This window comes from Ictidomys tridecemlineatus, chromosome 8 (assembly GCF_052094955.1).
Source record: "Ictidomys tridecemlineatus isolate mIctTri1 chromosome 8, mIctTri1.hap1, whole genome shotgun sequence".
NCBI lineage: Eukaryota > Metazoa > Chordata > Mammalia > Rodentia > Sciuridae > Ictidomys > Ictidomys tridecemlineatus.
The window spans coordinates 119704304-119716395 of NC_135484.1; the positions used below are offsets into that span (position 1 = coordinate 119704304).

The 12092-nt window shown below is 45.6% G+C and overlaps 1 protein-coding gene across 1 annotated transcript; it reads right to left on the bottom strand.

Annotated features, from left to right (window-relative positions):
• Positions 1-2073: 2073 nt before the first annotated feature.
• Positions 2074-11721, bottom strand: LOC120888909 (MHC class I polypeptide-related sequence B-like). The gene is made up of 6 exons (XM_078020309.1): positions 11622-11721; positions 8786-9049; positions 8262-8549; positions 7451-7729; positions 7217-7348; positions 2074-4407 (listed from the first exon to the last, which is right to left on the bottom strand). Exons 1-6 carry the CDS (start codon positions 11707-11709, stop codon positions 4355-4357), a joined length of 1104 nt encoding a protein of 367 aa, XP_077876435.1. The 5' UTR covers positions 11710-11721; the 3' UTR covers positions 2074-4354.
• Positions 11722-12092: the final 371 nt, after the last annotated feature.

Below are 12092 nucleotides of genomic sequence, written 5' to 3' on the forward strand. Positions count from 1 at the left end.
ACAAATAAATACAAGGGTTGGAGGTGTAGCTCAGAAGTAGAATGCAGGCTTAGTATGTGTAAAGCCTGGGTTTAATCCCTAGCACCAAGAAAGAAAGATCCACCCATGACCCATCTTCCAATGGACCCTTCATTGCTGCTCTGGAGGTAGCCCAAATATTCTATCTGAGTACATGCTCAACTGCTCCTAATTGTGTTGCTTTGGATGTTGCCAACAGAATGTGGATCATTTAAACTCCATCCAGCTGGATAATTCTAAATACAATTTTTTTCATCATAAAGGGGAGAGAGAGAGAGAGTGGGGGGGGGTGTATATTTCTGTCCTTGAGAGCTAAAGACAAACTGCTAATGTAGGCATTATGGACGACAATGGAGATAAAGCCATTTTCCAATCAGGTGTGTTGGTATGCATTTGTAATTCTAGAAACTCATGAGGTTTGAGGCCAGCCTAAGCAACTTAGCGATCCCTTGTGTCAAAATAAAAAAATAAAAAGTGCTGGGCATGTAGCTCATTGGTAAATAGTCTTTGGGTTGATTATTTAGCAACCCCCCCCCAAAAAAAAGGTGTTTTCTAGGTTAATAGCTGCATATCAGTTTCCAGGGGATGTGTTATTTTTCTCAAGCAATAAAACCACATCTGACATAGTAGTTGTGATTGGAAGGTGCCCCTTGTTAAGATTACAACAATCCACTGTGATTCTTCAAATTCCTCTTTCTACAGCAGAGGTCATACAGTTGAGTTGAATGGGGTTGGGGTAGCAATCACCACCCCTGTATTTTTTAGGTCCTTGTTGGTAGCCCTAATCTTTGCAGTCTATCCAGGAGTACAGTATTATTTGCCTAGGTAGAGGCATTTCTAGCAGCTTCTGCTAGAAGGTGGTGCCTTCCCACCACAACAGCCCCCATTCTAACATCAATATGTCAACCTGGAGACCTTGCCTGTTGCTGAAATGGTTTACTGCATTATGCATTTAGGAACTGTGGGAATAACCACAGAATGGGTTAACATTTTGGTCCACTTTGAAAAGAAACTGAGCTAAAACTCCATTGATTTTCTGATCTCCATAAGTTCCTGTTTGACCAGGGAGCCATAGTGATATTTGGTGTCTCTGGAAATGAGTGTCAATTTAGAGTCAATGTCCAATAATAAAATATTTGATTATTTCCTTTTCCCCAATGCAGTTTCCCTACTAATAGCACATAGGGTCCCTTGATGAAGGCTGGGAGTAAGATGAACTGTAGGAATATTCAGTAATGCATTGAAAGGGATCCTTCTTCCAGGAAGCTGACTTCCCTTCATTCCGGGGTTCTGGGTCTGTAAACTGGCTCAAGTCTGGTAGATGATGGAGGGACTGTATCTGTGTTCTTATGAACCAAGGCAGATGTGTGTTCATTTGTCCCAGAAATGTTTAGCTTATACACATGAAGTAAGAAATAAGTAGGCTTTGTTACTGTTTCACTTCTAGGAATATCAGGATAAGTGATATAAAGCTAATGTCATCAGGGCACCAGCCACACTACTCCAACTGTTGCTGTGGCTGGTGTCCATTACAGAAGCCATATCCACCTTAAGGCCTTTGGCCACTGAGTGCCACCACTTGTCGACCTTAGAATCCAATTATTTTCATTATATTTAAGTTTTCATATTCAGAGACTACAGTTTGTACTGTGCACTTCTGGCCTCATGGAAGCAGAGGAGGTCACAAATACTCCAAGATTCCACTTATAAAGTGTCTAAAGCAGTCACACTCTTAGAATCTGCAAAGAGAATGCTGGTTGCCAGGGTAGAGGGTGTGGGGGGGGGTTTGTTGAAAAGACATAGTTTCCATTTTGCAAGATGGAAAAATACTAAAGATCTGATATACACCATGTGCTTATAGTTTAACAGTATGTTGTTTTATATTTAAATATGATTTTAATCATGGGTACAGTGGTGCCCACCTGTAATCCCAGTGACTTGGGATGCTAAGGCAGAAGGACTGCAAGTTCAAAGTCAACCTCAACATCTTAAGGAGACCCTGTCTCAAAACAAAAACAAAAAGACTACAGATGTAGCTCAGTGGTAAAGCATCTCTGAGTTGAATCCCCAGTACCCAGTACTGCCCCCCCAAAATTATTTCAATGGTTAACTTGAAGTTGCTACAGTAAAAAAGTGAGTTCTGTTACTAATTTAGTTGTGCGTGTGCTTGCATGTTTGCTCCTGGGGATAGAGCCCAGGGATGCTCTCACTGATTATATCCCCAGCCTACTGCCTCTCCCTGTTTTTTTTTTTAAATATATTTTTTAGTTTTTTATGGTCTTTATTGTCTTTATTTTTATGTGGTGCTGAGGATCAAACCCAGTGCCTCATGCATGCTAGACGAGCATGGTACCACTGAGCCACAAGCCCAGCCCTCTCCCTGGTTTTTGAGACAGAATTACACTACTTGCCTAGCCTGGCTTCAAAATTGTGATCCTCCTGCCTGAGCCTCCCAAGTAGCTGGTATGGTGTTTCTGCTCCAGATACAGAAGCCTAGTCCAGATGCAAGTATGTCAGAAGGGCCCAGGATGGATATTAATTTCCAAGAAGATAAAATAAAAATAAAATAAGAAACAAAAAAATTAACAAAGTCAGAACATTTTTGAGTCATATAAATAGCAACATTACCAATGTTAAATTATTAAGAAGAGCACAAAAAATAATCAAAAGAAAAACAAAGGTGATTATTAACTCCCAAGGATTGTTATACCAGGAGTGAAATGATGTACCAGAAGTGAAAAGTGTGGAAGTTTATATATGAGAGTATTTGTCATGGAAACAAAAGTGGAATATCTGAGCTGAACATAATTTACAGATGAAAACATTGGAAGATGGAGGAAGGGAAGGAGAAGAGAGAGCAATTGCTACTGACTTCTGCAACAGATCCTGCAAAGGAAAAAGCCAGCAGCCTTAACAAAGGCTCTGTATTTAGAGTTACAGAGGCAAAAGTTGAGGGCTGGGTGTGCAGCTCAGTGGTAGAGCGCTTACCCAGAATGTGTTAGCTGGAGTTCAGTCTCTAGTAACAACAACAATAACAACAACAACAAGAAAAGAATCAGCTAAAACACTGAAAGTTGTAGTACCTAAGAAGGTAGAAAATCAAGAAGAGACAAAGAGGGTCCTTACTTTTCATGAAAAATCTTACATAAATATTTCACTCTTTAATTAGAAAAAAACTAACTTGAATTAATTTTTTTTTGAGAGAAAATTTTTTAATATTTATTTTTTAGTTTTCGGTGGACACAACATATTTATTTGTATGTGGTGCTGAGGATCGAATCCAGCGCCCCATGCATGCCAGGTGAGCGCGCTACCGCTTGAGCCACATCCCCAGCTCTAAAATTTTAAAAAGTTTATGCAAAATAAAAACTCAGAACAATAAATAATAATTCAGAATAAGCAAATAAAATACTTAAATACTTAAATTAAAATATGAACGATGATGTCAACAAACACACCTCTGGATAAATAGTGTATGAGGGTCTCGGTAGGGCGCACACACCTGCAATCCCAGCTACTCAGGAGGCTGGGGCCGGATTGAAAGTGTGAGTTCAACCTGGGCACAGTACTGAGATCATATCTCAAAAAGTGAAAAATCACTGAGGATGTAGCTCTGGGGTAGAGTGCTTGTCTGGCATGTGCTAGCCTTGGGTTCAATCCTCAATACCAACAAAATTAAAAAAATATATATATGCATGAGTAAATTACCTATCCAGCTTCCCAATTATTCCCTTAGGAAGCACAGGCACAAGCAAGGTCCCTCACCAGGCTCTTGCTTCCAGGTGGGTCCTGAACCTACTCTTGTTGAAGACAAAGAGTGCCCAACCCTGTTGAGTCTCTGGGCCAGGTGCACCTGGAGACTGCAAGACTAGGAAATCAGGAACAACCAAGATGCAGGAGAGATTTAGGAGAGGAGGTAGTGAGGATGAATAGTGGGGATATTTTTTTCTCTCACAGAGACTCTGAATCTGATTTTGGAGACTCTGAGAAGAGAAATGTCCCTAGGGATAAAAAGTCATATTCTTCAATATGGAGTGTCTTCTTCCTCACCATTCTGCATGCTTCAGCTGGACCGATGGTGGAAGATGCTGGTGTCTGATTCACATACATTCTGGGTTGCTTACTCTGAACATCTTAGTCCATAAGCACCTGCCAGTCATTTTTTTCCCCCAGGCCAACTGACCCCTATTGCTCAGCCTAAGGACACCTCAAAGTTCCAACCCTGTCCTGTCCATCAATGTGATCCTCCAGTTCATCACATGAGGGCTCCAACTCTTCAGGGCAGATGTGTTCCACAGCATCATTCTGGAAGGTTGACCCCAGTTGCAAGGTGCTGTTATGGTTCCTCTTCACCATCTGCTGATGATTCAGGATTTGTGAGCTCCTGAGCTATGGGAGAAGGGAAAAGTCAGTGTTCAATTGACTGCAGAATATGACATTTATTCCTCAGGACCTCTCCCTTCTCAGACTCTCCAAAATCAGATTCAGAGTTTGAGTGAGAGAAGAAAATGCCCCCACTAGTTTTCCTCACCAGCCTCCTCTCCTAAATCTATAAGCAGCCTCACCTGCCTCAGTTTCCACCATGCATCACTCAAGGGAATGAAAGACCAAAGAAGTAAGGGACAAGATCCCAAAGTGAAGCCCAGTGCCTGCTTCTCTGCCCAACCATTCCTGACAGAATAGGGACCTGCCATAGAAGGCAGTTCCTTCTGCCAATCCTGGGCACAGGGTTCACACACAGGCCTTTACCCCCTTAATATCCAGGCCTCCTCTGCTGCAGGGGCAGGTGCTCACCCAGCAGGGTCTGCTCCAGCAGCAGCTCAGCATCCTTTCCTCTCAGCCCTGAGCCAGCAGCTCCTAACTGGAAAGCCCACGAGGAAGTCCAGGAGCACCAGCAGGCCCAACCAGAAAAACATGCTGCCCCCTGGTCTGCTGCTCACCTGACCTGAAGCAGCCCACACACAGCAGATGCAGAATCCCTGACTCCCAACACTTACTCAGGTCCGCAATCTGTACTTTACCCTCCTAGGACCTACTTGGCCCATCTGCCCCAGGAAATCAGCTACTCCCCAAGGGCTTCTGCTTCCTGAGACTGCCTCACCTTCTTTCTCCCAGCCCTAGCAGGGACTCACACAGGCCACAACCCTAGAGGTGTAGCTCAGTGGTAGAGCACCCCTGGGTAAATCCTCACTGCTTCTAAAAGAAAAAAAAATGTACTGGAAATGGAAATATTTTTATTGGCTATGAATATTTAGAGAAGAAATTTGGAAATATGAACACCTAACCTTCACTCTTTTCTGCAAATGTTCCAGTGAAATTGCAGGCTGTGGGGAGCCACTCTGAATGAACATACTTTCAAGTCCTGACCCAGGGGGCTCTGACCAATTATTACATTTCTTAGTGACTTTCACATTGTCCCAGCTCAGATAGCAAGGCATGGCTTCAGGTGTAGGTGTACCGCTGGGATTGAGTTACACTCACCTGTTCCCTTGTAATCCTACCCCTTCTGCCTTTTTTTGGATAGAACTTTCTAAAAAACAGCATCTCCCCAAATAAAAGCCCACTTCTGAATGTGCTTGCCCTCTCTCTCCCCAGCCTCTGTAACTTTATTTTGCTCTCCTTTAGGGGAACTTGAGGCTGGGAGCTGGGAAAGTTGTCCTGAAGCTTGTGTAAAGGTATTTTGTGTTTTATTTTGCATCACCCCAAATTCACACGAGTGACCTTAGTTCACCACCTGTGCTGGACAGGGGTGGCAGTAGGCAACTATTTTTCCCCACAGAGAACCAGAACTAGCTTTTACCCTTCAGCAGAGGCTAAAGGTGAGAGCAGCAGAGAGCACTGAACCATCTGCCCTGGAGGGAGAGTTACCTGGACAGCTCCTGCTGGGGGGCAGGTTTCCCAGACCCAAGGGGCCAACCACTCACCACCCCCACTGCTGACCCCACAGAAGGGGCAGAAACAACAGAAAGATCCTCCAAACCAGTAACTAACTGTACATGCTTCAACTTTGTTTCCTATTGAAACACCAACTTCCTGTTTTCTCTTTTCCTGACCCCTCCAGCAACTGATTGGTGACAGGGGAATGGTTTTGACCATCCTTTACTCCAAATGCACAGGGGAATGACCATCTTATAAAGGAGAATAGCCAAGGGAGGGCAGGGTGAGCAGAGGCCATAGAGCACAGACCCAACACACAACACACACAATCCTTGGGGACCGTGCCCTCTGGGGCTGGACAGGAAACCCTAAGTGTCACAGTCAGCTTTCACTACTTTGACCAAACACCTGAGGTGAAACACTCGGGAGGAAAGATTTACATTGGCTCAAGTTTCACCATTTTCATCCCAGGGTCCCTTGGCCCCATTCCTGTGGGCTAGTGATAGGGCAGAAAATAATGATGGCCAGCACTTGACAGAGTGACGCTCTTCACTTCATGGTGGCTATGTGGTGGCCAGGTGGCACAGAAGGAGAGAGCCAGGAGCCCGGGACAAGATGTTCCCTTCAAGGAATACCTCTTCCAACTAGGCCCACCTGCTAAGGCTTTACAACTTCCAGTAGGACCAACACCTGGGGCCAAGCCTGCAACTCATGAGCCTTTGGGAGATATTCCACATGGAAACTCTAACACCAGGTAGGACAAAAACAGGGACCACAGCTGCCCCACAATGGCTGGTCTCTCTCCCCAGATGGTTGGAGGCATCTGCTTTTTCATTTTTCCATAACATCTGGGAAGCCACTCCTGATGGACGACCATTGTGGTGGGGCCTGGGATGGAGTACATGCCCTAGTGACCCAGTGGACACACACAGGAGACACCCCTGAAGAGTGACTGGAGATGCTGATAAGATAGAAGATGACTACATGTGCTGAAGACCCCTGGGCCTGCTCTACATGGGCCTCCCGGGGGAAGCAGAGGCAGGGCACCGGTGCCACAGGCCTCATGGTTCTTCTTATTGGTTTGCACATGACAGGTGGAGAGACAGGAAAGAGGCAGGCAGACAGGAAGAAACCAGAGGCAATAGCCTTTGTGGGATTCCTCTAGAGTTTCTAAAGAACACAAATCACAGATCCTTTTATACTTTGTCCGCCTGTTCCAGAAGTCTGGTCACCTCCACTGCACTCTGTGCAGCATGAGGCATGAGGGACCCTTTAACCCAGAATGACCCTGCCATCTCCATCCACTGCCCACTTTTCTTACCTGAACCCTCTGCAGCTGAAATTGTCTCCCTCCTGTTGCTCCAAAGCACATAAAGGAGAAGAAGAATAGCATCAACAGCAGCAACCACACCTAGAGAGGCTCGCCATCGGTTTTGAAGCAGCAGGGTCGACCCTGAAAACACACATACTACCATCTGGGTTCCAGAACCTCTAGACTTCCTCCCTTTCACCACCCGGGTCACTGATGTACCAAGTTGGGAACACCCAGGCTCACCACAGGGCACAGTGCCAGTACTCTCTTTCCCACTATGTCGCACATGGCAGGTAAATCTCTGCTCCTGTCCTTGAGGAATCCTGGTGGACACGCAGGTCTGGTAGGTCCCATTCCCATATGGCAAGAGACTCCCAGACTGCTGTGTGTCCTGGCTCAGTGGTTCCCCATCCTGAAGCCAGGTCAGAGAGATAATCCAGGGATAGAAACCAAAAGCCCAACATGTGGCGTTGATGGTGTCCTCCAAGGCCTCACCACAGGTAATAGTCACTACTGGGGACACTAGAGAAGAAAAAGCAGAAACAGTCAGCCATGTGATCCAGCCTTATTCCCCTTAATGGAGGCAGAGGGAACAGGGCTGTTTCTTTCTGCTGTTCTGTCTCTGACCATCCTCATTGACACCAGACCTGCTGCAAATCTGCTCTCAGCTGAGGGCCTCAGTCCTCTGACTGGCAGGAGGATGGGCCTCGGGTTTGTGGCCTCACATTCTAACTTGCACATGTTGATGTGAGGAGGGGGTGTTACGGGGACTCCTTTTTTGTGAGGCCACAAGGGAGCTCTACATGATAAGCAGGTTGGCAGGCAGGTGGGCAGAAGAGGGCTCAACTCCTGCCTAACCCCAGTTACCTGAGGCTCAGGGTACTTCCTCGTTGTGGCCCAGACAGTCATAGATTGCCAAACCCTCCTGTCTTTATGCAGTGGTTTAAAAGGATGGGGAAATCAGAATACATCACCCTCACAGAGAACACATGCATCCCATAGTACAGAGAAGGCCCCTTATATTGAGGCTCTAGGGGAATGGGGGCTGGGGTACCTATTGTCTTATTGAAGGCTATCCACGAGTTCAGATATCTCTGGAGTCTTCCACAAATTGTTCCTTGCACATGGGCCCATTGAGCCTTGCTTGGACTATCATCCGATTTCCAGTGCTTCTTGACTTCCATAGCCAAAGTCTGAGCCGAGGAAGGGTGCACTGTCCAGCTGTGAGTCACAGGATGAAAGGAGAGGAAGGGCTCCTCATCATAGTAGAAATCCCAGAAGCCCCTGGTGCGGTTGTTCTTTTGCATCTCACAGCCCCAAGACTCCTGGAGGGAATGAGACCCTGCCCCCATCCACCAGTCACTTTAGCATCCCCTGGTGCCTCTGCCTCCCTTCCCACCAAGAGAAACTCCAGCCCACAGAGGATCCCAGCATGGCTCTCTCTCTCTTCAATGTCCATGTGCTGAGCTCTATGGACCCCACGCTTGCCCTTCCCAGACAAATGCAGTGAGAAGAGAGGTCCCTGTTCTCTGCCCTCAGCCTTTCTGCAGAAAGACCCTTCCCCCCACCCACACTCACCTTCTTTCTGCCTCTGCAGACTGATGATATCTGCCAGAGTCATTCTGAGGTTTTTCCCACTCCCTGCCAAGTCTTGGGTCTCTGTGTTCCAGGTCTCGGCTCCCAGGACTGTCTTTGCCCATAGTGCCTGAGGCTCTGCCCTGTCTCTCTCACTGTCATAGTGCAGGAAGGGCTGGTCATCCAAAAGACCTTCAGCAAAGAACTGTCTGTGCACTAAATGCTTCTGGGATCTCATTTTCAGGTTATAACGAAGACTATGGGACCCTGTGAAAGAAGATACCACAGATGATTTTTTTCTTCCTTTCTTCTTTCAATAGCTCAAGAACATGGAAAACATAGTTTTGGCCTCCTGGTGAGATAACTAAAAGCAAAAATAGACCACTGGAATAGCATCAACCTAAAATATTCCTGCCTAGCAGAGAAGAAAATTTATAGAGTGAAGAGACAACCCCGAGACTGGGAGAAAACAATCATAGGTCAGATAATGGTTTAATACACAAAATATACAAATAACCTTATATTTAACAAGGGCAAAGAAGTTGAAGAGACATTCGTCAAAATATGATACATAAATGACCAACAGATATGTGAGTGAATGCAAATGCCAATTAAAACCAAAAGGAAATATTGTGTCACACTTATTAGATTGGTCATTGTGAAGACACAAAGAGTGATAGCAAGAAGGTGGAAAAAAGGGGTGTGCACCACTGGTGTTGTAATTTAGTAGAGTTATTTTGGAAAATAGCATGGAGGTTCCTCCCCAAACTAAAATTTTTGCTTTATCCTGCAATCCCACTACCTCATTCACACCAAAGTAATGGGAATCCAGATTCCCTGGATTCCCTGCACTGTGTGTCCACTGCAGCATCAGTCACAACAGTTAAGATATAGCAGCAACCTAAGTGGCCTACAATAGATGAGTGGATTTAAAGACTGTCTTAAACCACCTAGTGCACACCTAAAATCCCAGCTACTCAGAAAGCTGACACAGAGGATTGCTTGAGCCTGGAGTTGGAGGCCACCCTGGGAAAAACAGCAGCCCACCCTCAAAAAGAACTCCGTCGGCAAAAACCAAATCAAACCAACCCAAATCTTATGGGATATACACACAAAAGAATATCAATTAGCCTTTTTAACAAAAGGAAATTAAGGATGAAAATGTAGCTTAGGGAGAGAGGACTTGCCTAGCAGTCACTAAGGCCTCAGATTTTATCACCAGAAACTTCTTCAAAAAAAAAAAAAAAAAAAAAGCTAGGAAAATTTCTCATTTGTGACAATGTGGGTGGAAAGTAGAGGACTCTAAGAGAAATTAAAAAACAACAACAACAACAACAAAAAACAGGCATACAGAGACAAATGAATGGACAGAGAAAGGAGAGACACTGGTAAAGGGCCACAAAGTTTCATTTGGATAAGAGGAAGAGTCTGGTGTTCTATAACACAACAAAGCTTCTCCACTTAATGCTGTATATTTTTAAATAACGAGAAAAAAAGATTTTAAATGTTCTGCCCAAAAGGAAACCATAAATATTTGAGGTGATGGATATACTAATTACCCTGAAATGATTATTCTAAAATGCATCCATAACATTACATCCCAGAAATAGATTCAACTATTTGTCAACAGAAAAATTTTTGGAGAGGAAATCAAACTAAACATCATTAAAAAAAAGTTGGGGCTCTAGAAAGTTTGGGTGAGGTACAGAGGCAGCAGTGGATAAAACCTCTTGTAGGAAATGGCCCCTAAGAATAGGAGGAAAGGACTGAGGTTGGGGAGACAGGGTATCTAGTGTGCAGGAAGCACAGACCTAGGATGCAGTGTCTACCTTAGAAATGGGTCTGAAAACACAGCAGGAGTGGGGGAGGTGAGGGGAAGCCAACAGGCTGAGGAGACATGTTGGGTGACAGGGAAGGAGGCATAGAGATCTGGTGAAAACACAGGCATATTAGAAAATAGATAGCATATTAGGGTGAGAGGAGTACAAGTGGGGACAGCATCCCAGGGCGCAGGAGTCCAGGGGACAATGTGGGTGGAAATGAAAAAAGCCCCAGCAAGAAGATCTTGACTCAGCAATCTTAGCTGGTCACTTCCCTCAGTCTGTGTTTGATGCAGCCACAGTTCTCACAGAGGCAGGAAGGGCTCTATGGGGGCTGGGACGTCCCTACCAGCTCAGGGCCAGAAGAAAAAGGTCTCCTAACTGGGGACTCCAATGAGCTCAGCTGAAAACCAGCCTATGACTGCGAGGAGAGCAGGGGCTTCAGGAGCCCGAACTGTCCCTAATACAGTTGGGAAGAGGTTCCCTGAGCCGCGGACCTCAAAGGGTCCTTCAATGTCTTTCAAAGGAGAAACTCAGCTTGCACCTCGGGAATCCAGAGGCGACAGAGGACCGGGATGTCCAAAAGGGAAGAGCAAGGCGCAGGACTGGGGCAAGTAAGCACGACTTAGGACGCGGGATGTCGGGGTGGCAAGGTGCTTAGAAAGCGGAACTGTGGGGCTGGGGATGTGGCTCAAGCGGTAGCGCGCTCGCCTGGCATGCGTGCGGCCCGGGTTCTATCCTCGGCACCGCATACAAACAAAGATGCTGTACCCGCTGATTACTAAATAATAAATATTTTTTAAAAAGTAAAAAAAAAAAAAAAAAAAGAAAAGAAAAGAAAAGAAAGCGAAACTGCGTGTGGTGGCAATGACCCACGTCAGGTCCAGCACCTCTCCCCACCAAACCAGACCGTTCATCTTAACCGAGAGGGTTCCCGGGACTCTCACAGAAACCCGCCTGCCTCCCTGTAGTAGCCGGGCAGCTCCCCCACCTCCGGGAACCGCATAGAGCTCACTCACCAGCGGCAGCACACAGGGGTGCCCAAAAGGCAGTTGTGGCCAGGAGCAGCAGGACGCGACACAGCCCAATAGAGAGCAAACTTGACATCCTCTTATCTGGTGAGCAGGTTGGAACTCCAAGAGGGTTCCCCGAAGGCTGATCTTATAGTCCTCCTGGTCCCTCCCACAACCACTCACCCAATGAAAATAGACGCCTTGAACTTGAATGTAGATCTTCAGTCTAGGCTTGATCAGAGCAGGTTTCCCAAGTGTAATCACTCCAGCATGAAAAACTTGTTCTTTTCACCTTCTCACCTCTAAAAAATGTTTTCTAAAAATAGAACTATAGCTATTCTTACTATTGCCTAAGGCTCTAACTTGTGCTTTTTCTGTGAGTGGAAATGTCATGCACCAACAAAGGTTTGACAATTTCTTAGACTTATTTTCATTTGTAGTAAGTATTTGATTGAAATATTTTTTTTTTTAAAGCAC

Coding starts and splice junctions, on each gene's coding strand:
- LOC120888909 (XM_078020309.1), bottom strand. CDS start 11,709: ATGTCAAGTTTGCTCTCTATTGGGCTGTGTCGCGTCCTGCTGCTCCTG. Junction 8,550..8,785: donor TCTGCAGAGGCAGAAAGAAG/GTGAGTGTGGGT, acceptor GGATGGGGGCAG/GGTCTCATTCCCTCCAGGAG. Junction 7,349..7,450: donor TACTGGCACTGTGCCCTGTG/GTGAGCCTGGGT, acceptor GTGTGTTTTCAG/GGTCGACCCTGCTGCTTCAA.